General features: G+C 55.2%; 1 protein-coding gene across 1 annotated transcript; it reads right to left on the reverse strand.

Annotated features, from left to right (window-relative positions):
- Positions 1 to 13,272: 13,272 nt before the first annotated feature.
- Positions 13,273 to 24,054, reverse strand: INSIG1 (insulin induced gene 1). The gene is made up of 6 exons (XM_032394378.1): positions 23,962 to 24,054; positions 22,982 to 23,410; positions 20,694 to 20,818; positions 19,300 to 19,466; positions 18,862 to 18,961; positions 13,273 to 15,232 (listed from the first exon to the last, which is right to left on the reverse strand). The coding sequence occupies exons 2-6, from the start codon at positions 23,382 to 23,384 to the stop codon at positions 15,203 to 15,205; spliced, it is 825 nt and encodes a 274-aa protein (XP_032250269.1). The 5' UTR covers positions 23,385 to 23,410; positions 23,962 to 24,054; the 3' UTR covers positions 13,273 to 15,202.
- Positions 24,055 to 24,376: the final 322 nt, after the last annotated feature.

The raw sequence follows: 24,376 nt of genomic DNA on the forward strand, positions 1-24,376 counted from the left end.
ACAGAATCTGCATTTGAGGGTAGAGAAAGCACCACTTAAGGAACATTCCATGATGTCTTGTCCAGTGGGTGAAACGCACTCCTGTGTTGGTGGTGGAGTGCTTCTGCTAGTTTCATTGCTTTTAAATTGTTAAAAGCATTGAAATGACTGGTAGGTCAGATGCTTTAAACCAGCTCCTCTCAGGGCCCGGGAGAGCCCTTGCGGTCCAAAAAATGGAATAGAGGCAAATTAAATGATAATATTACACCTGCTCCGATCTGTAATTTAGACTCTCGTAACGAAAAGACAATGAATGGCTTTGCCTTTCTGCTGTGTGGGAAGGTTTCATCACAGCTGTTCGGGTTACACATAAAAAGCCGTAAGCCCCCCACCATCACCACCAGCAGAGCACTTCCTCCGTCCCCCCTTCCACAGGGCTGCTGTGGGTGGACACAGAATGCATTTTCCAAGCCGGCAGCCCCCGTTCTCCTCGGCAAGTTGGAAGGGCTCCCGGCTCCCTTTAAGAGGCTCTCTCCACGGTTCAGGGTGATGATGCCTTATGCCCACTGGGGTCTGGCCTGCACGGCGAGCTCCCCCTGTCACGTCTGTGTCCTTGCACAGTGCACAGGCCGACGTGACTTCCCATAAATAAGCTGGTCCAGAAGCTTCGCCCGTCACCCCACTGGCCCACGTTTGCTCACATTGTTCCGCCTGGCTGCAGGGAGGCTGGGAAGTGAGGTCTTCCACAGGGTGTCCTGGGCGCAGCCCAGGTGTTCTGGAAGGCTCTAAAAGGAAGAGAAGCTTCTGGGGGCCAAGAGTGGCGTCTGCCACAGCGACTGAGGCACTGGTCCCGTGTGAGGGGACATCTGTGCCTCGTGGTCACTCCCCAGCCCTGAGCTTCCCCTGGACCACGGGGCCGGAGTCAGGAAGTGTGACAGAGAGCTCTTCCCTCTCAGTCTGGGGTGCGAGGGAGAGGTCCCCGCGACAGGCTGTCCCCGGGCGCCCTGGCCACCCCACCTGCGCCTCAGGCACCGGGACTCCCCCCACCTGGCTTTCCACACACCTGCACATTCCCGGGGACGTGGAAGGAGTGAAGGGCCAGGATGAACGCCCGGCGGCCCAGCTTGGGGCAAGGCTGGTCAGTCTCAGGGGCTGCCCGACCACAGACGAGGGGCTTAAGCAACACAAACGCACGGTCTCTCAGCAGGACTCACCACGGGCCCGGACGCAGGTGTGGCCACGAACGGCCCCCTGCCGGCGCCAAGGAAGGGTGTGCTCTCGGCCTCTCCCCTCCGAGTCTGGTGGTCCCTGGGCAGGACTCCCGTCCATCCACAGCATCCCCTGCCCCCACCTGCACCTGTCAGCGTCCGCACTCCTCTTTTCATGAGGACACCAGTCCCACTGGATTAGGGCCACCCTGCTCCTATGTGACCTCGTCTTAACCTCACTAGTCACATCTGCAGTGGCCCCGTTTCCAAATAAGGTCACCTTGAGAGGTGCTGGGGGTTACGACTTCAATGTATCCTTCCGGGGGGACACAATTCAGTCCATAAGAAAGGTTCTTTCCAAGTTGAGGGGAGGTGGGAAGAGGCGAGCAAGAGGAGAATCCACGGGGGGTTAACTGTGCTGCAAGGCCACCTTCAGAGTGGGGACAATGTGTGACGTCTTATCCTTCTTCCTATTTTTCATCTGTGTCAGTGAGGCCAAGAGTAGAAGAGACACAAACCCACAACGACGGAACAGAAGAGGATATGGCCATCGAGGTGGGTACCCCAGAGCCAGTGGGGGAGTGCAGACACTCAGACCAGCGCTCGGCCCGGGCGGGGCCAGGAGGGGGGCGCCTGGAGACAACCCTGTGCTGGTTCGGGGCGGGGGGTCAGGTACCATGGAGGCAAATGAGTGATGGGTACATGTGGAAGGTAAGTTCGGGCAGAAAGGCGACCATCAGCATCAGGAAGAGTAAAAAGATGCCCAAGAAAATAAACATCTTCCCACGTAAGGGGGTAGCTACGAACAGTATTTACAAACCATACTGTTGTAAGCTCTCAATGTTAGTTTAAGAAACATGATGATTGAAGGAAGGGGCAGAGAACCAGTGTGGGGGGGTCAAACCATCGATCTCCATAGGAGGACCCAACCAGGCAGCTCTTCGAGGTATTTATGTACACGAGGAAGGCTCTAGAAACAAGAGCTGGGAGAGGTGAATGGCTGCCCCACCCCCGCGCAGGGATACCAAGTGCTGGGGCGTGGGGGCAGGGCTGCTATTCTGCATCATAAATCGGCCGCACCGTGTTACTTTTAAAACGTAAAGGAGGGCTAACATCCTTGAACGCTTCGGCATCTTTAAAAAGATGTGGGGTCAGACCGCGGTGCCGCGGAGGGTAGCTCAGCGCGCGAGCCCTGAGGACGCGGACGCCGAGGGCCGGAGCAGGTCCCCCTCGCGGGAGCACCGTCGGGCCTGACGCGCTGCTGGCGGCCGGGGGTGGGGCCTGTGCCTCCAGATGCCCGCAGCGCGCCCCAGGGGGGACAGTCAGGTGCCGCGGCCCAAGGCGCCCACGCCCGACACCCCGGCTGGATGCCCGGCTCAGCCGGCGGCGTGATCCCAGGGGAGACTGTGTGGGGACCGCGCGTGGGGAGGGAGACAGGGTTTGGCCTGGCAGGGCTGGAAGGGGTCATGTTCGGGCTGGGGAGATGCCCTGAAAACACACCCCGAGATCGTCTTTCCCCTCTTCTGCGTCTCAGCTCTGGTCTTGATTCGGCCACACGCCTTGGGGGCTCTGGGCCTCGAGGGGCTGCCCACACAGCCGTGCCTCTGGCCTGGAACCCACTCTGGACCCTTCATGACGAACGTCTGGAGCGCCGGTCTCTCTGGTACCCAGCGAGGCCTGCAGCACGGGACACAGGGGACAGCAGGGCCTGCCTGAGGTGATGGGGCTGGCAGAGACCTCGGGCTGCCCTCTGTGGCCTGGGGGGCCTGGGGGCCGCCTTCGGGGACCCTCGTTCCTTCTGTCAGAGAGGCCTTTCTGTTCTCAGCAGCTTCTACGCCCCCCAAACGGCTCAGAGCCACCCTTCCGAGTGGGGCTGGGCCGGGCTCCATCAGGCTCTCCAGCCCACGGGTCTGTCCTTATCCATGAAGGACAAGGCTGTGAAGTGACATGCCAGCCTCTTGCCTGGAGGGGCCGAGCGGTGTCCTCATGCCCCTCCGGCGCTGACGGACGCCCGCCGCCCCCCCCGGCGGGTTTGCATGTGGAAAGAATTCCCAGGCTTTTCTCTGTGATTTTCCCCTTACTAATAGGACTTCCAGCATTTTGCCCCCATGAATGAGGGAAAAAGTGTGTTTTTCTTCATTAATGTGCCTGCTACCAAAGCGACTCATTTGAAAATTCATTTTGGCCGCAGCCGCAGCATCTGTTACCATTTCGCCTGGGCCCCGAGGGCACAGGTGCTTCCTTGCCGGCTTCCGACAGTCCTGCTCCAGCATCTTCGCTCCCTTCCCAGGTTTGGACAGCGGGCTGGGGCAGCTGGGAGTGAACGGGGCCCCGTTTCCCCACCAGGTCAGACAGACGGGTTTGGCCGCCAGAGCCCCGAAGGCAGGTGTGTGCACCTGGCCGCCCCTTCCTCTCGCGCCTGAGCCCTGCATTGCCCACTGCGTGGAGCCCTCTGGGTCGAGCCCTCAGTGCGGGGCGTGGCAAGGATCCGCTTTCACCTGGAACGCTGCAGGGGGTGGCTGAGGGCTCTCTTCGCAGGGGTCCCTGGAAATCCGCTGCAAGACACGCAGTTTATGAAACGGGTGTGAGCGGCGGCTTGAACAAAAGTGGGGCTCTGGGTGTCCTGCCTCATGAATTTGACCTTCTACCTTGCCCAAACTGGTATTTTCAGCAATCGGGAGAACAATCCCCGAGTCCCAGTTCCCCGTAACCTCACTGAATAAACTGCCTAACAACAAAATTCCCACCGGGCTTCGCCTCGTGAGAAACCCTTCCCGCCCCAGCTGGTGTCTGAGGAGGGCGCGGGCGGCGGAGGACGCAGGTGTCGCAGCGGCCACCAGGGGGCGCGGGCGCCGCTTGCAGAACGTGACAAAGCGCCCGGGAAGGCTGCCCCGCACACAAAGGGCCTGCGTCCATCCCGGCTGCGGCGGGGACCGGTGCCCCGCAGCGCCGGGGAGCCTGTGTCCGTGGCAGGTGTGGGCCCGGGTCACAGCGGCTCGTTCCAGAAGGGCGGGCGGCGGCAGAGACGCAGAGCCCGCGGACCCCAGCGGCCCAGTCCTCAAGCGCAGCCGCGCGGTCGGGTTCCAGGAAAGCCTCGGAGCGCAGGGCACACTGGCCGCAAGCCCACAACTGGGGAGACTTCTGGGCCGTGGGACTGTGTTAGAACCAGGGTGGGGTGCTTCCCTGGGGAGGGGGTCCCCACGGCAGTGAGAAGTGGTTTCCAGAAGGCTGACGTGGGATTCCCGGGGTGGGCCCCGAATTGTCCCAGATGGAGCAGGAAAGGCTCCCGTGGGGTGGATCTTTCTGGAACGCTGGGTCTGAGGAGTCTGGTCAAGCAGGCTACCCCCTCCCCCCCCCCCCCCCCCCGGGTGAGGCCCAGGCTTCGGCTTGGCAGCGATGCGTGAGTGAGGCTGGCGCCCTGCGCTCCAGTCTCTGCGACTTCGATGTCTGAGGACATTTTTGGAAAGGGGAGAGGAGATGCTACGGGCGTTTGGTGGGGAGTCCTGCTTCCTCATCTTGCGCTGGGAACCATCCGTACCTCATCGGTTAGTAGGGTTAGCGAGACAGTCCGGACCAAGTGCTAGAACAGTGGCCTCACACGAAGCCTCAGGGAAGGGCCGCCGGGCTGCTCCCCAGACCCCGGGGCCGCAGGAACAGCTGTGGGAGCGCCTGGGCGCCCTGGGCCCGATCCTGGCCACCTGCACAGCCGCCCGGGGCCTGCTGGCTGGGGCTGTCATCACCGGTGCCTTCGGCAAGTGTGTCTGTGCGCTCTAGAGCGCCGGGCACTCCGCGGGGCCCCGGCTCCCAGTCCCACACCTTCCACTTCCTCCGGGACTTCTCCATTCTCTCGGGGACTGCTGATGACACAGCGGAGCATGCGGTGGAGGTCACACGGCCCAGCGCGTTGGCAATGAGGTCCTGTCCTTCAGAGCCCTGGGGAGAAAGGGCACCGGGAGGCCGATTAGGCGCCCCGTGCTGGTCGATTCCAGGCTCTTGGCCCAGATCGCGTTTTTCTTTAGTGTGTTTCCACCATTTTGCCTTCAACAAAAAGCTTAATCCAACAGAAACATCCGATTGCTTGCTTCCTCTGCTCATGTGTTCATTGATTCAGCAAACATTCACTGATTTCTATGCTACGTATTGTATTCATATGGCTGAAGGGTCCATCATGGTGATTCTTTAAAAACTAAGCACAGTCTCCTCCAAAGGACAATGGAAATGTTCACCTCCAGAGACAGGCAGTTCCACACAACTTTCAGATAATCTATTCTGGGTTATCTTTATTGTACTTGGCCGTTGTAAAAAGGATGCAGGAACCCAGAGAAAGCCCTATGTAACTAGATACCCTTTATTGCTCCAACCCAGATACTGCAGAGTGAAGGGGCCCATTGCTAACAGGCGTGAACCGCACAGAAAAGACAAAGACCTAACTTTCCTGATACACAAATAGACCCTAGAGGTAAGAAAATAGCAACAATTAGAGAACAAAACCACCTTGCAGGAACTGATTGGAAAACTCACAAGAGAAGTACAAATAGTTGATAAATGCAGTAAAAGCCACCAGTCTTACTAGAGATCAGAGAGATGCCGGGTAAAAATGAGAAACCACTTCCACCTGTAGATTGGCAAACATGTGAGACTCTCAGCTGTGAGAATATGAGGAGGCACAGCAGAACCGAAGGGAACTTCACAGTACCTATCAAAAGGTTAGATATGTATACGCCAAACTTCCGGAAGTTTCAGTTTTAGCTCTGGCAGTAGACATACTCAGGCAAGGTCACAAGGACAAATGGACAAGTGTGTCTGCCTGACCGTGGGTCATGATGGTGAAAAGTTGGAGATGACCTCATGTTCTCCAGGCGGCAAAACCTAAGTAGCTGAAAATCTGTTCTTCTTCTGTCTTTTTTTAAAAGATTTTATTTATTTATTTATTTATTTACTTACTTACTTACTTATTTACTTATTTATTTTAGAGAGAGTGTGCAGAGCTCCAGGTCAAGTGTTCTCCAGAAAATATTTGCAAATTATATATCTGATAAGGGGGTAATACTCAGAATATATAATGAACTTCTACAATTCAACAACAAAAATTAACCCAATTAAAGAATGGGCAAAGGAATCAAGTACACATTTCTCCAAAGATGGTATACAAACGGCTAAGAAGCATATGAGAGATGTTTAACATCACTAAAATCAGAGAAATGCAAATCAAAACCACAGTGAGATATCTTTACATCTATTTAGGATGGCTTCCATCAAAAAAAAAAAAAAAAAAAAAAAACAACCAGAAAATAACAAGTGTTGGCAAGGATATGAGAAATTGGAACCCTTGTGAGTGTTGGTAGGATGGTAACATGGTGCAGCTGTGATGGAAAACAGTGTGGAGGTGTCTCAAAAAAATAAAAAATAGAACTACCCTATGATTCAGCAATCCCACTTCTGGGTATACACCCAAAAGAAATGAAAGCATGGTCTCAATGAAATATTTACATATCACGCCCACAGCAGCATTATTCTCAATAGCCAAGACTTGGAAGCAACCCAAATGTCCACTGATGGATGAATGGATACACAAAACGTGGTCTGTACAAACAATAAAATGCCATTCCTCCTTAAAAAGGAAGGAAATCCTGACACCTGCTATGACCTGGATGAACCTTGAAGACATTACGCTGAGTGAAACAAGCCAGTCACAAAAGGACAAATACTGTGTGATCTCCCTTATATGAGGACCCTAGAGGAATCAGATTTAAGAGACAAAGTAGGATGGTGGGTGCCAGGGTCTGGGGGAGGGGGATGAGAGTTAGTGTTTAATTGGGACAGAGTTACGGTTGGGAAGATGGAAAAGTTCTGGAAATGGACAGTGGCAATGGTTGTGCATTTTTCTATCACATTACTATATGTATTATTCTTACTATTTGTGGGTATCAGAAAAGATCTGGAAGTATACACACCACATTGTATTTACTCCTGAAAGTAAAAGTTGGAGAGAATTCTAAATTTTACTTATTCATTTCTATACTATTTGACACTTTCAGAAGAAAAGGAAATTACTAGTACAGTTTTTTAAACCAGAAAAATAAGTTTTAATATTTACATAGTTTAGATGGGTAGTTAGGGAGAGAGATGATAAGCTGGTTAGCCAACTAGTTAAATGCTTGCTTATGAATGCTGAAACTCAGTCCACTTCTCTATCTTAAGAACGATTATTATTTTTACTTCTCCAGGTAAAATTTGTTATTTTTACTTTTGTGCATTTATGCTTCAGGATTGTAATCCTGGAAATCAGAAGTAAAGTCCTGTAAAGTAGGCTATAAATTTCTCTTGGTGGACTCCTCTGTAGAGTGCCATAGTAGCAACCCAAAGCAGAGTAGAGCAAATAAAAGGAGTAAAGACATCATGATGATGGTGACAATGACGATGGTGATGGTGATGATGGTAGTGATGGTGGTGATGGTGATGGTGATGATGATGGTGATGATGGTGATGATGATGGTGATGGTGATGATGAGGGTGATGGTGATGATGGTGGTGATGATGGTGATGGTGGTGATGATGGTGATGGTGATGATGGTGACGATGATGATGGTGATGATGGTGATGATGATGGTGATGATGGTGATGATGGTGGTGATGATGATGGTGATGATGGTAGTGATGGTGGTGATGATGATGGTGGTAATGATGATGATGGTGATGATGATGGTGATGATGATGATGGTGGTAATGATGATGATGATGATGATGGTGATGATGATGGTGGTGATGGTGATGATGCTTAACATTTATTGAGCTCGTATGCTTGCCAGGCTATCACAACCCCATGAGATAGGTACTGTTATTGTGCCCATTTTACAGATAAGGAGAATCGGACACCAAAAAGTCATCAGCCAAGCACATGTAGCTAGGAAGGGGTGAAGCCCTGGACTTGAGCCTGGTTTGGGAACCAATGTCCTGGGTCTGCATTTCCTCATCTTCACTACAGGAGAGAGCAGAAGTCACCTGGGCATAGCAGAGCAGAGCCTATGGGATAGGGATACCTTCAGGAAGAGGGAGCAGACCTCATGGGTCTGTACCAAGGGATGGGCTCAGGCTCATAGCACCAGGAAGCTCCAGGAGGGTGGTGGGAAGGGCATGATCCTCCCTATAATCACAGGTTTCTGCCCTCAGTGAGGTCAGAGCTTCAGCTCCTGGGGTGGGGGACATGGCTGGGGAGAGGGGCAGGGCTCTGCTCCAGGAGGGCGTGGGCTGCTTACAGGGAGGACCAGTGATGTGAATTGGATCACACAGTGTTCACAATGGGAGCACAAGCATAGCCCACACCCCACCTTTTTTTTTACAACAGGGTGCCCCAGGGCAGGGAAAGGAGAGCAACAGGGAGTCCCAGGGACAGTACAGCCCATGCATGTTTGGTCACATTGGCAGTTGGGGGTCACCAGGAGCCGTGCCCAGTCCAGAGGTCAGCACTGGGGCTCACCAGTGGGAGGAACAGCTTGGGCACCTGGAGCTGCTTGGGCTGGACAGAGCTGGGAGTGGCCAGAGGGGAGGACATGAGGCTGCCATGGCCACGGGCTTGGACACAGCGTATTCGGTGTCCTCCTGGGCGTTCAGCTCCTCACCCGTGAAGTGGAGACGGGGAAGGGGCATGATTGCTAAGGCCTTTCCCAGCTCTAATGTGTTGCATTCCCAGTAATAGAAGAGAATTCCAGCCAGGTACTTATTTCCACAGCCCAGCATCTTGGGCTCCCTGGGGAGGGGAGAAGCAGCTGTAGGACAGAGGGTCTGGCTGCCAACCCTGGGTGGAGCCTGGGGTGAGGTCCCCCAGGGGAGGGTGCCTGTGCTGGACTCTCACAATTTTGTTTGTTTCCTGGGGTCAGTTGCCTTAGGGGACAGCTACAGAGAGAAGACTGATCTCAGCAGGAGAATTTGACACAGGGAGTAGAAGTTCTACCTGGTTAGTGCTAACTTTAATCTGAGTCAGTTATGTTTACACAGACCAGCAAACTTCCTTGTTGACTAAGAGAGCCTTTCAGGGTTTGGCTTCCAGGCCCTGGCTCTTAGTTTCCCACTTGATTTGCAGTTTCTCTATCCATTTCTCCCTTGCACTGCCTGGGAAATGAAGTGGTTCCACCTAAGAGGGTTTTCCAAATGACAGAAATCTGGAAAAATGAATTCTACAGTAAATATTCACTGTCATTTGCAACTATCTATAACACAGTATGAATATCCTACCTCAGGATGGCATGGGGAGTTTGGGTTAGATTTCAATGTTCTTGTACTAGGGAAAAAAGGAGTTTGGGCAAAGCTCTAGAAACTCCCGAAAGTCTGGATGAAGTGGGTGAGTCAGCAGACGAACAGGTGTTCTGTGCTTCTGGAAAAGTAAACATTGTCATAGGAAACAAAAAGCCGACAGAGATGTCGTGTCTGCCGGATCTGGAGGCCAGAGTCTAGGCCAAGGTGTCACGGGACCAGAGTCCCTCAGAAGGCACGAGGTTGGGGCAGTCTGCAGCCTGGGGCGTTCCCTGGTGCTGTAGCCCCTGGCCTCACGCCGGGGCCTCCCCTGTGTCTTCCCGTCCTCTTCTCTTTGCTGCCCTGCATCCACGTTTCCCCTCTTGACCAGGACACCAGCCCTGCTGGATCAGGGCCACCTAGTGATGGCGTCTTCCCCTAGTTCAAGGACTGCAATGACCCTCTTTCCAAACAAGGTCACATCCTGAGGTGTTGGGGTCGGGCTTCCACTTATCCTGGGGTGGGGAGCACAGGTTTGCCCATAACGCACAGGGTGAAGACCAGGTCGTTCCCCAGAGAAACGGTTCCACGCAGGACTGGGAAAGGAAGCTCTCCCCGACTTGCCTTTGCTCTGACCTTGAGGGGAGCCAGGGTGCTCAGACAGCAGACAAGTCATCCTTGTTCTTGATGGTTTTAAATGACCAACTGTACAATGGCAAATTTCTGTATGTGGATCTTAGGAAACACAACAATTTCATTTATGAGAAATCTTCCAGTGGGGCTTTTCTGTGTGCCCAGATTTCTTAAAGGACTCATTGCTAATCCTATAATGTGAAATAAAGTGCAGACTCTCCCTCCTTTCGGATGTGAAACTTTGAAATGATCTTTCCATGACTTGTTGGCATGTTGACCTTTTTCCAGACGGCTTGGCCAGCTGGTGGGGGTCCGAGGGAGACGTGGATAGTGAGGTGTGGTGGGGCGGGAGAAGGCAAGTCCCAGAGCTGGCCGGGCAGGCCGCTCCTGTGGAGGCCTACGGATTCCAGCAGCATGTGTGAGCGCAGGCTCGCACCCCTCCCCGGGGCTGGCCGCGGGAACGAGGACTCGGGAGGCAGCTCGTGAGGGGCACAGCTGTCCTCCTCAGCCCGCGATCCTGCTCCGAGCTTAGCCCTGCACCTGCCCTGCCCTCCTTGGGTCTTTGTAACTGAGGTGATTGACGGGAAGCTAGGGGACAGGGTGAAGCTGTGGGCCCCGAGCGGGAGAGGACGAGGACGGGTACGAAGGCGGGCGGAAGGCCAATGAGGCACAAGGTGAAGGTCGGCCGCAGACCTCCCGGGTGCAAAGCACACAGCACTGTGGCTGGAACAGGCGGGTGCTAAGGGTGTTGTGTGGGGCGGCGGCCGCGGGCTCTCATGACATTCAGAGCCAGCAGCCGGTGTCACCCCGCGTTGGATCCCGACAGCCCCGCCGGCCTTGGCTGGTCGAGGCTGGAGGCAGGAGGTGTGGATGGCCCAGTGCAGCCCAGCCCCACGCCTGGGAAAACTCGTCCACAGCGCCACGGCCCTCGCTGACATTGTGCACAGGGCGACAGGACGACCCAGGGCAGTCAGAACCTCGTTGGGGGCGGCAGTAAGAACAGCCAACCGTGTCTCACTGGTAAAAAGCCTGCACGAAAATGTGACCGCTTCACGTCGAAGCTCCACCAATGAGAGATCCTAACCACCCGATTTAGGTTCTCGTTTGCCGACTGGAGCTCACAGGGGGAAAGGGCCGCAGCTGTGCCGGCGGATGGTCGGGGCGCAGCGCCCAGGAGCAGTGCCGTGGCGGCTGACGGACGCCGGAGCCAATGGATCCACCTATTCAACGCTCTTCCGACAAGTGTTCACAGGTGACAGCCAGACCCGAGGCGCTGGGCCGGGCGGCTCACAGCGGGGGGAGGACGAAGGCAGCAGTCACGGCTCAGGTGGTCATGCGGACAGGGCCCTGCAGCCTGGGGACCTTCGGGGAGATGAATGTGAGAGGGATGCTGGCTGGGGTCTGAGCAGCACAGCTGTGACGGGGAAGTGACTTCAGTGGACCGAGCTGCGTGTCTTCCTCGTCTTCTGAACCTGAGAACGTGCATCCCAAGGAACAACAAAACTGTAGAGAACTAGTCAAACAGGTGCCAAAACACCAAAATCCAGCATCCAAGGAACGGAAAGAGTAATGAAACCCACGTGTCATGAGGGGCCACGGTTTTGTCTTCAAAATCACGTCTGGGCTGGCCATGCCCCCGTGGCCCTGCCCCTGACACCCCCGTGCTCCCCAGCCCACCTGGCCCCAGCACTCGGCGGCTTCTATAAATGCCTGGGTGAGAAACTCCTCGGGTGTCAATCTTATGAAGAAAATCCACAGAGCACCCACCAAGTTCGGGTGTCAGGACTGGATAGATTTCATGCATCTGTCTCTGCCTATTTTGGCCGCATTCAGGGATCAATAAGAAAACCCTCCTGCGTTGGGGCGCCTGGGTGGCTCAGTCGTTGAGCGTCTGCCTTCGGCTCAGGTCATGATCCCAGGGTCCTGGGATTGAGCCTCACATCAGGCTCCCTGCTCAGCGGAGAGCCTGCTTCTCCCTCTCCCTCTGCCTGCCGCCCTGCCTACTTGTGATCTCTCTCTCGGTCAAATAAATGAATAAAACCTTAAAAAAAAAAAAAAGAAATCCCTCGTGTGGCTAATTTATTGCTTATCAGCCCACCTCCTATTCAAAAGCAGGCCTGATGGGAGATTAGTGGGGAGTGGGCCAGAACCTTATTGCATAGTATGTACTGAAGCAGAATTTTAATATCTTTATTAAACTTTTACAATATAATGCTTTTTGGAGATCCCAACTTTGCCAGCTGCATTATTACAGAGAAAGCGGAAACTCAGAGAGTTGTTAGCAAAAGGTCTGTTTTAACACATGAAATAGAAAGGTTTATTTATTTTTAAAAATTATTTTATCTCAGAGAGACGGGGAGAGAGAATCTCAAGCAGGCTCCACGCTCAATGCAGAGCCCGACGTGGGGCTCGATCCCACGACCCTGAGATCCTGACCCGAGCTGCCCAGGTGTCCCAGGCAAGGCAGGTCTAGGTTCCCACTGGCTCCCTTCCCTCACTGTCGTACCAGCGTGAAGGGAAACCTGGAGCAAGGGTGGGATGGCGCCGGGGCACCAAGTGACGAGCGTCCTGGGTCAGTCTCTGACCTCCAGAAACTCTTCGGCTGAGGCTGGAGGGGACTCAAAACCAGCCGAGTCCCTGCGCTCAGACTCGCCCGTGCAGCTGACCGAGGGGGCAAGAAGGAATCTGTGAACAGCGAGACTCGCCCATAACTGAACGGGACGGCGGATTCCTCGCCCGCCGACCCACCAACGGTCCCGGAAGCGCCGCGCTCCCAGGCTGTCAAACCCGGACTTGGACGGTCTGGCGTGGGTGTCGCTGTGCTGGAGACACGCGGACCCCCCTTGGGCGGGATTTCGAGTCTCTGTGGTGAGGGAAATGTCTGCTGGTGGTCACTCTTCCTGGGCTCTATTTGCAGGCAGACCCCTATCTCGGATGGGGAGAAGCGGCCCTTCACCCCCAGACGGAGCACAGCTCTCCTGGGACAGGCCGGAGCCAGGCCCGGGCAGATGCCCCCCCTGCCATAGTTGGGGGGGGTGCAATGTCTGCTGCCAGTCACCTCCCACTGGAAGGAAAAGCACACTCGAGTAGTGCTTCCCCAGGAGTACTTACATAAACATTTAGTCAAGTTTGGAGAGCTGTAAGGTATTTTCCCATTCCAAATTCTAACATCCCACACAAAGCCCCCTCCACCCCTTTAAAGAAAACCTCATAAACACAATAATTGGTTTTGAACCTTTAATAAAAGTAAAAAATGAATGCAAAAAGAACACAGTGCTGAAAACTTAGTATGAATGTGAATCTCACTAGATGTTTGTATCCGGGATAGTGCAAATTTTGTTCATAATATCTTACATTTTTACAAACGCAAATCACTTTGGTTCATATACTTGCTATAAAGTATTGGCAAAAAAATTCTTCAGATTCACATTTTTTGGCTACATTATTTCTAACAGATATAGATTTACTTCCAGTTTCAGAGAAAAAAATACTTACTGTTTGTACATGATCAAGTATATTTTAAAGATTCAATTACTTCTTTCACCTAATAACTTCTGGTTTTTCATAAAATGCTGACCTCTTCCTTGAAAAATCTTTTCACGCAGCTGATCATCCGTCTTCACTTTCAGAAAACGCATAAGGGGTCAGTGCGAAGTTCGGAATGATCCCGTTTTCTTTTACACAAAATTCCTCTAAAACAGATCAGCTACACAGTCACCTACAATTTACTCCAAGGTATTTTTCTCAGAACAAAACCAAATAACCGCAACAAGATCACTGCGCGAGCGGAACCGAGGGCGCATGTGTGTAGCCGCAGCCGCCAGGCCCTCCGACCCCCGTCCTGCCCGTCGCCCGTTTCTAGTCAAAAGGAGTCTCATAATGAAGTCACTTTCACAGAATTTAAAACAAAAACATTTAAATTGCAAAGTACAAAAAGGTAAATTTGTAAGTAAAAATGACAAGTCTACTAAACCCACACAACTGGAGTATTTCAAAGGACCAGGGCTCAGTGGAGGGCACAACAGAGTAACTTCATAACCGAAAGAAATTATTGCTGAATTCTGCCTCCATGCAGCACTGAAATGAATGGAGAACCCTCTTTAACCTCTCACACGTTAAAAAAAAATAAATATTTAAGAGAATACAAGGCTCAGATTGGTTTTCATATACATTGCACTTGACGTTTGAGACCCAATCCTTGCAAAGTGGGTCTAGGATGGTCTATGCCATTCAGTGAATACATTGTGCTCACCAATATCTTTGAGTATTTAGAGACACCCAATGTTCCATGTGGCGGCGTGTGCACGCGTCGTTTACAAGGCAATCACAGATTGCAGATTCCATAGGGCTGTGGGAGAATCGCCACGTCTGTTCTGGAGGATGGAGGAAACCACACAGGACTCTGGCTCACTAGGACTGAGATACACGGCAGACGGGACTCCCTCAGAGGATTATGGATTTTGGATGAAACTTCTCAAGTATCGAGGTGAGAATTCCAGGACGTCACAGTGTGGCCTACGGCCTTCACTGCCCTCTGTGCTCGGTAAGATTGTCTGCACAGAACTCCGCGGGAGGAAGGAGAGCACGGCTGTGCGCTGTGGTACACGCGTGTCGCACGTGAGCGTGAAGCGTCTCAGCACCGCGGCCGCACCCGAGCGGCCTCCCTGCGCTCACCGCCACTTCTCTTTTTACACAACCCTATTTTTAAAAAATCTTTTGGATAAATATTATTCCTATTTTTCCACACTTCACCTTTGTTAAGCACCATCAAGCTATCCCCCGTGGGCACCAACACAAAACCAACAGCTGGTAATTAGGCTTTAGTTCAAGGCTGTGAAATATGGCAACTTGCTTTTAATAACGTAAATGAGATCGAATACTCGGGAAGCCGTGCCCGCCGGCACTCCTGCGCCCGCCTGGGGTCGTGTCTCCAGAGCAGACACGGGCATGGACGCGGCAAGCAAGGTACCATTTCGAGAGAAGCAGTTCTTCTCCACTTGCTATCCTAAGACAGGTGAGTTATTTTTCCGGGAATCACTGGTACAGTCAGCCCAATCTAAATGGATCACTGAGGAAAAAGATAATCTTTGTCACAATCCAATGTCACAGACTTTCTTCCCAAATCTTGGCTCTTCTCCGGTGGGTTAGAAGACTCAGTCGCTATGTGGCTTTTCAGGAACCCCCTACACGGGAAGAGAGCGAGAACATTAGCCCCGCACGTGTGTGCAGAGAAACTCCTGACAGAGGGGACAGTGGGGACAGGAAGTTTGGGAGCCCCGGGCACAGAAGACAGCCCCTGCCCGTGACGACCTCACCGCCCTCGGCTGGGAGCCACAAAGCTGCTGCGCGAGTGCAGACAGGGCTAAACCCGCCCCTGAAGGGAGGGCGCAGGGGTGCGGGCGGTGGCACGGGGAGGCTCGCGCACTGCGGTCTAGAAAGCACGCTCTTCTGGGCACCATCAGTCTGCTCCTAAGGACCTTTACGACAGCAGGCAGTCTGCTGAGACAGGCCTGGCTCGGGACGCAGAGGGCCGCCTGTGCCCGTGCTTCCTGGTCTGAGCCTCACGACAACACCTGCAGGTGCCAGCGTGCCCCCGCTCTCCGGTGCTCCCCGCTCTCGGGTGCTCCCCGCCCTCGGGTGCTCCCCGCTCTCAGGTGCTGCCTGCTCTAGGGTGCTCCCCGCTCTCGGGTGCTCCTCGCTCTCTGGGTGCTCCCCGCTCTCGGGTGCTGCCCGCTCTCCTGGTGCTCCCCGCTCTCGGGTGCTGCCCGGCGATTCCCAGCGCAGGGCTGAGGTCTCACTGAGGGAGGAGCAGCTCCAACGACCAAAGGCCTCTGTTGAGGTCACAAGGCCACTGAAGGGCACGGGAGGACCTCCGGCGAATGTTTTCTTCCCGGAACCCGTGTGGCCCACCGGCCTCCCCCACCTAGGCACCCGTCCTGTAGGACTTCGGACGAACGCCACCAGTCAGCGACAGAAGCCCGAGACCGTCCTGTGTCCGATGTGGGGGAAGCGCAGTGAGGGGGCCGCCAGGAGTTTTCGGGCGCTAATTCCTACCCAGGGAAACACAGACGTAAGTTCTGGTCGTCTGAAAGCACGATGAGCTGCTGGCTACAAACATGGGAAAGGTCCTAAACAAAGGTCGCCTAGAGAAACCCGGGGGCAGACCCACTGCACGTGGGACGCAGAGAAGGTGGGTTTGCCACCCACGGTGCACGGGAGACTACGGCCAGGTCTGGCGTTAGCGCAGGGACACAAGTGACCGCCGACAAGAGCTATCGCTCAGCCTGGGTCGGACGGGACACCGGGTGCGCTGCCTGACAGCAGCACATCCCGGGGCAGGAGGGGACCCCGCGACGCCAGGGCACCGCACAGACGCCGGCACGGTCCCCGGGGAGGGCCACCGGCCGCCGCGTGCCAGCAGGACGGGCGTCACACCCCGGGTGCGCTGGCCTCGCGTTCCCTCCCTCCGCACACGCTCAGGCGAGCGGCTGACCTTCCTGGCCGCCCTCCCCCCTGTCTTCACATCGGACGACAGCAGGTCCTACTTCAAGCTGCTGCCGCGAAGACTGGACGAGCCGACGCAGCCCTCAGAAAGGACACCGGCGTTACTACAGTCCCCGGCAGCCGAGGGGCGGCCCGCACCCACGGGAAAGAAGTCCGTTCTCCGCTGCCAGGAGTCCTGCGGCCCGGGCCACCGGGAGCAGAGCCACACGTGCCCTGCCCTGGGGCAGCTTGACGCCTTAACGTTTTAAAAGACTCGAAGCTCTTCCATACAATCACGCTACAGCCTCATCACTTCCTCTTAAATGCCGGGCAGGCAAACGACCACCACATGGAGGAAGTGACTTGAACCACTGAACGGAGCCCGCGTGCAGCTTTGGGACGTGGCTTCCCTGCTCCCTCATCCACACCCTCCACAGGCTCCAAGTTCCTACACAACACGTGCGTTTCTGATTATAAAAGTAATGTTTTCACTGTAACTTTTTTAATGAGGACTGGAAAAATCTAACGAGCTCTAAAAACCATGCACAGTTCTACTTCCCAAAAGTAGCTGCTTCTAACCCGTTCCAGAGCCCATCTCACCCCCCACTCACGAGGCCGGTCTCCTCACCAGAAACGCGAGTGCTGCCCGCCAAGTCAGACAGACCTGTGCCGCAGAACGGGGCTTAAACCTGGCTCCCCACTCTCAGGCGGCCCTAACTCCCTGAAGCCGTCGGAAGCTGCCAGAAGCTGCCGGAAGCCGCGCTCCACCACGGAGCTTCCCCCAGCACGAACACAGCTGCCCCCACAACTGAGAACGGTCTCACACACGCTCACCTGTCCCGAGCTCTCCACCCAGAGAATGGGGGCCTTGCCGTCTCCCTCCCCTGGAGCGGCCACTCGCCGTCAGCAGCTCCCGTCCCAGGCGACAGGATGGCTGGCAGTGCCCCTGGTCCAGGGGAAGGAAGCCCCCACTTCTGACCCTGCTAACTCTCCCTGCAGCTGGGGCCCAGGGGGAGGGAGCCGCATGCTCATGGATGGAAACAATGGCATGTGGGGTGGGCGCAGACACTTGAGAAGTCCACTCATTCTCATGACCTGGGAGGGAAGGTGATTATCACGCCCCTCATTTCAAGGTATGGTAAGAACATCCTTATGTAAGTCCCCCCGCTCTTAAAGACTGAAAGGGAAGAGCAAGCACTGGTGGATGGACAGTGGATGGATGGTGGACAGATGGTGGACCTGCCCAGTTCTACTCGGAAAACCAGTCAGTGGGCTGGGCAGGAGGGAGTCAGCGCACGGGTGTCCCGTGCAAGTCAATATAAGCGAGCCAAGTCCTCTGACCCTCACTGGGGCTGCGAGAAACCGTATTTTCATCAAGTTTCCTTCTGGGCGCTGGCTCCTTGGAACTGGAAGGAGTGGAGGGAGGGACGAGGAACTCCGGAGCCAGTAGGACGGTGCTACACATTCCATCTTTCAGAACTTAGTTCTATCTCTGTGAACCAGCCACGCAGCCTTCAAATTCAACTCCCACAAGTATCAGCAGGCACAAATAGACGTCCTGTTCTATAAACAGCCTGAGGGACCAAGACAAGTTTTCTGAGAACGCCCCAGGGTTGATCTCAGGGCAGTGGCCCTCGTAAGACTCCGCAGCTCTCTTCAGTTCGTTTCACTGAAGCCCTAGAGTCAAAGTCAACTCGAAAGAACAGTTAAATGTCCACACTTAATTTTCTCTTACTGAAGGGTTGAAATGTGAATGTTTACTACTGAACAGAACTGCCAAAATGATCCCGGACTTCCTTTGCCTTTCCGGCTCTCAGGAAATGGCTCCAAGCCCTGGGAGTCCGTCCTCCCCGCGACGCCGAGCCAGGCCCGCCAGGCCCACCGATCCCAGGAAGGACAGGGCTTGCCTAACCAGGCCCGGACCTGGGCGCAGGGTCTCTGCGGCGTCTGCTGCCCTGGCATCGCCTGCCCCTGCGTGAGGGCGGGGGCCTCGTTATCAACCATTAGCCCTTTCAGTGACCGCACGCTGCCAGTTACTAGAGTAGTTGAGAGCTCAGAAAAGCCACGGAACGCATCCGTTACATGCAGGGCTGCCCACAACTCTGCTTGCTTCCCAGCTCATCATGCGTTTACAAATCCCCTGAATCTTGATAATTTAGCAAAGAGCTGCATTGGTATTGCTACTTATTTTTTTAAACGTACGCTCTTCTCAGTAGTCGTTCCTGAGTCTCAACTAGACATTGACCAGCACACGTTACAGTGACTCGCGTAAAGCCAGCCTAGGAGGCCAGCACCTGCCGCGCCGGGGGCAGACCGCGTCCCCACGTACCATAGCCAGCTGCCGGCCTATGTTGCCCACGGTGACACCTCCCGAGAAGAAGATACACGGCAGCCAGGAGCGGATGTAGAGAAAATCCGGGGATGTGTACCTGCCGAGAGAGCAGAGGGACTTGTGCCCGAGCCGTCAGCTTCCCTGGGCTCGGATGGCCTCCAGGGTAAGACCCCCTTCAGCGGGGAGACACAGGTCACCCGGCTACCGCAACGGGCCACGGGCCGGTCACGTCTGCGTGCTGCGCCCCGAGATCAAGTTACAGACGCTACGCTGTTAACGTGCAAATCGACAATAAGCAGCATTTTTGAGACTTTCCTGCCCAAACCGGCCTCATGTATGTATAAATAAAACATGACACCCAGCTGAGCGGGTGTTTTTAACAAAAGTGAAGTTACAGCTTCTGGACACAGTCGCTATTTGAGAGCACATACTTACTGATAGACGCCATTGTACACCAGCAGCTGAGTGATCAGAGTGGCCAGGAAGGCGATGGTGATCCCAAGCCCGAGGCCACTTCTCGAACGGTCAAATGTCCACCAAAGGCCCAAAGACAGGGCTGCTAATGTCAAGGAGAGCTGGACATTATTGGCAAAATCCAATTTCTGGTGATGCAAGGTTAAGGAAAAGTTCAGTGATTTTTAAGATGATTAAAACAAGCCAAAGAAAAAAACCCAACCAACCAAGCAAAACACAACACCCCAGATCCTACACGTGTGTCTTCATTATTATCCACCACATAACTCTCCATCCAAAAAACCTGCCCAGGCTGCTGCAGAAAGGCTTTGCTGGGTACGAGGTTGCCATGATCAGGACGCCTCTGGATCACATGCTTGGATACTTCATCTACAAGGAGACATTCTCAAAGCTGTAGCTGCTAGCGTTTAGACCACAAAACAACGTATTTTGCTAAGTCCTCTATAGTCCCAGTCCCATTTTTTGTTTTGATTAGTAACTTGAACTGAGCAAACACACTCCTCTCCCCATGTCTCCTTGGACACGTCATCAGGTGTCATTCTACGTTACACACTTCCACAGTCTGTGGAGACACAGCTGCTTTTCATCACAACACTACTGATCAGCTGGTGAAAAAAACCAATGTTGTCAGAGCTAAGGTATCTTATAACATCCTCTCTTGACGCTCGAATCATTAAAATACAGGTAGAGCAGATTTAAGAAACAGTAACTTTAAAAATACCTTCCCCTAAGATTTTGAAATAGACTCTAGTTATGCTAAAGAAACCCAAAGTCTTGAGACCTGGGAAACTATGGCCTGTCCTTCCTGACAAACACACTAACGTACACACACGTAACAGTCTGCGCGATGCATTTCACCCGAGGACTCGGGAAGTCGAGGGACCTTCTGTTAAGAATCCTACTGCAGAGGACACCGCCTTTGCCCGGCCCTGAAACTTGGTGGTCAGGGTCAGGGAGGCGGCAGAGAAGCAGAGACCGGTTTCTCTTCAACCTCTAGAAGCGGCCCAAGAACAGGGACCCCCAGTCCCTTCTCCCTGGGCCAGACACCAGGTCTTCACAACAGAAGGATGTAAGGTGGGCATGTGAGAGGGAATTTACAAAACCCACTCCCAGGAACCAGACGATACTATCACACAACAGAGAAAGTCCTCTCTGCTTCTGGTATTATTTTAAGTTTCCCGAACCACTTCGAAAACACTTGCTAAGTAGAAACCAAGCAATATGCTTTAAAGTAAGAGTTGGAAGAAGACCATTCAGTGAACCTATGAGATAATATATGCTCATTAAAGGGAACAAACGTTCCAGCATGTGAGCTGAGGAAATGCGCTGGACGCAGCACATCCGCGGAAGGATACAGCACTGGCGTGGTTGATGCCCACGAACACGGCCACGCAGCGCATCACGCTGGCCCACTCCCGCTTAAACTTGTGCGGCTCCCCGAGGTGACTGTCGATGCACGGGTACAGCAAGCCCACAACGGCTAGGAAACAACAACATGGTATTAGAACACGCCAGCTTACAAGGATATGATTTCTACGTGGCAACTATTAACATGTTACTCAAATCAGTTCTTTTCCTAGAAAAATATATGTGCTATAATACAGCATTTTAAGTAAGACTAATTTTATATTTTTGTTTTCCTTGAGTACAAACAAAAGGCTCACATTGTTTTGAGAAATTTAAAATAAAATTGCTGTTCTTCAGTTTAATTAGGCACGGACTTGAATCAGGCGGGGGGGTTAATTATCCATATAATGCTATGACAAGTCAGCCATGCTGAGCGTCCCCCGAGTCCAGGTCCTGACCTGTGGGAATAGCTTGGGACCAGGCTCAGAAAACCAGGCCCCCGTTCCCTGCGGGCTCCGATGGGGCCTGGATCCTCATGTTTGTTCCCTCATGTGTAAAATGACGAGGGTTATGTAACTAGAAGGCGGAGTAGGAAGAGCTTACTGTGGTCTGGAAGAGTTAGGGAATTTTCACAGGCACAGAATTTTAAAGCATGAGGACAAAGAGAATTTAGACAGGGGGAGGGTGTGGCATTCCAGGACAGAAGTAAAATGGACAAAGTGAAGGCAGGAACAGGGCGCTTGGTGGCTGGTGGGGATCCAGGCCCCTGGGACCGACTGTGGGACGCAAGGCTCAGCACCTAAAGTCACCCAAGTGCGGAGGCTTGAAAGCCATGGGGCAGTTCCACCTGGTGTCCATGAAAGAGGTAACTATTTCAGGTTCCTGAACAGAGAAACAAGAGACACAGTTCTGGCAAAACATTCAATGGGAGAGTTTCAGTTTCAATTTCGTATTACATTTTATCAAGTTCTAATTTTAGAGTTTTGAAAACTGAAACCCAAACAATTCTAGAACTGATTTTCCTGTAACTTAATCTTACCTTTTAAGGTTAAAGGCTAGAGGTACAAATGTACTGTGGGATTTTGCCCTATGCTTACCTGATAATTTTTTTTTAAAAAAAGGAGGTATGAGAAACTGTGTTTCAGATAGTCCTAGAATCCCTTGAAGCTTCAATTGCAAATAAAGCCTAACCTAAAATATTCCATTTTTAAGATCAGATTTTTGATTCAAAGAAAGAAGTGCTGTACCATATGGGCACGAAACATGGGATCTGCATCTAGGTAAGTTTCCCAAAAAGGATTTTTAATAGGATAACCATGTGCTTAAAGGGTTTAGGGAGGCCAAGTAGTACCCTATCTTCCTAAGAACAGAGATGAAAGCAGTCTACCCACCAAGTAACTACAGTATCCCCCCAGTGATGTGTCCTGGCTAGAAGGCCCCACTCTGAGCCCTGTGCCATCCAGCTGTGCTCAGTGGGTCTGCTGCCAATGGGATGTGTCTCCATGCAGGGGACACACCCAGACGCCAGGGAGGCAGTTTGCAGCGTGATGCACAGCAGCCCTGCCATTTACTGTGTCCCCTTAGACAGGGATGCTTAAGATCTCTGTGACTTAGTTTCCACATCTGTGAAATGCAGCCACAGCAGAGTGCTGTTGTAAGGAGTGAACAAAGCAAAGCACATCAAACACAAAGCAAGCAGTCCATAAACGCGGGCTACACAGCCAACAGCAGGGCACACCTGCCCAGAGTGCTCTGCCCAGCAGAGCGTGGCATGCTGAGGGCAGGGGCCGGACTGCCCTCTCTGCACTCCCACAGCTGGTGCAGTGGAGACCGCAGCAAACACCTGACAGCGTGCTCATCAATGAACGCTGGTCGACCTCAGAAGCGCTCAGTGGTCTCCCCAGCTGAGACCAACCATGCATCGTCATAAAAGCAGCCAGGCAGCAGAACAAGTCCAAGAAGTCAGCGCGCCCGTCCACAGGGACTCCGGCCAGCGGCACCCCGCGGCACCCGGGTGGCGGACTGGCGTCCCCTCCGCGCGCCCCCCCCCCCCCCGCCGGCCCATGTGACGGTTTGTTTTCGGTGGCCGGCGGGTAGCGTGTTCGAGCGCCCGGCCAATGGCAGCGAGGCCGCGCCGCTCACCAGTTCTCGGGCCACCAATCCCGGGCCCGCTCGGCCAGGGGACCGCGGCGGGCTCCACGCGCGGCCCCGGGGCCAGGTCGGCGGGAGACCGGCCCGGCGCCCCGCGGCCCCCCGTGCCCGCCACCCCTCTGAGCGGCCCCCTCGTTGCACTCACCGGCCGCCGTCCCGCAGCACGGGGGCACCCACCAGGCCGACGAGAAGATGGTGGCGATGACCTCCTCGGGGAACAGGGTGACGTTCCGCTGCACCTGCAGCAGGTTGAGCACCAGGGCCAGCACGACCCCCACCGAGAACAGCACCAGGCTTCGCTGCACCAGGTGGTGGTGCCAGCTGCCGGGGGGGCCGCCGCTGCCGCCGCGACCCGCCGCCCCGGGGCTGCGAGGCCCGCGGGCGGGCGCGGAGTCGGGGTCCGGGCCGCGGCGGGCCGCCAGCGCGGCGGGGCTGAGCATGTCTCCCACTTTGGCCGCCAGCCCTCCGGCCCCGGCTCCAGGGAGGCCTCGGTGCCTGGCGCCCTGGGCACAGGAACAGCTCCAGCAGTGGTCGTCCAGCCTGGGCATCGGTCACCGGGGGCGGGCCGGCGCTCCTGCAGGGAGAGGCGGCGGGGGACGGAGCCCCGTCAAGTTCGCTGGCGAGGGGCGCGCAGGTCCGGGGCGGCCGTCGGACGGACGGCGATGCGCACTCATCGCGGCTCGACCGGGAAAGCCCGGGCCCCTGGGGCGCCTGCAGACTGCGCGACCCGCGCCGAGGTCCCACGGGGAGGGCCCACCTGAGCGCGCCCGGGCTGGGGGCGGCGGCGGCCAGGTGTCCCGGGCGCCCGCGCGCTGCCCCGCACCGGAGCGGGCCCACGAGTGCCCTCCGCAGCACCTCTAGTGCTGGCCCGTCCAGTCCCAAAGTTTCCCACACCTCGTCCGCGCGCAGCGCAAGTTACCAGGGGCCCCGGACGGAGGGGGTGCTAAGCCGGCCCACCGGGGTCAGGGGTGCAGCCCCGCCCCGGGGCCGGGCTGGGGTCCGTCCAGCTCCCGGGAGGGGTGGGGGCGCCCCGACCTCCCCACCCACGCCCCCGCCCAGAGGCTCCCGACCCGAGCTCGGCCCCAGTCCGCGCCCACCTCAGAGCCCCCAACACGCCCCGCGTACCTGTCCGAGGGGCGCCCGCGCGGGCTCGCGGAAGAACGAGGTCAAGGCCCGGACCGCCTGGAGTTGGGCCCGTGGCGCGGGGCGCGCGGCGAAGCTTATAAGGCGGGCGGCGGGGTCCCGGATCACGTGATCCTACCCGGCCCGCCGCTTAGGGGCGTGGCTTCCGCGCGCCCCGCCCCGCCCGCGCGCCCGTCCGCTCGCGGTCTGGTGAGGCGGCTGCGGCCAATCCGGGACGGGCGGCCCATATGACGTCAGCACACGCCACCACCGCCTCGCGCCCGGCGCTGGCTCGGGAGCGCGGACGGCTGGCGGGCGGACGGCCGGAGGGGCTGCGGGGACCTGCCGGGCGGGCCTGGGAGGGAAGAGCGGGGCTCGCGGGAGCGGGTGGGTGGCGTCTCTCGGTCGGACGACCTGG

Source organism: Phoca vitulina, unplaced genomic scaffold (assembly GCF_004348235.1).
Source record: "Phoca vitulina isolate PV1807 unplaced genomic scaffold, GSC_HSeal_1.0 scaffold80, whole genome shotgun sequence".
In the NCBI taxonomy this organism is placed as follows: Eukaryota; Metazoa; Chordata; class Mammalia; order Carnivora; family Phocidae; genus Phoca; species Phoca vitulina.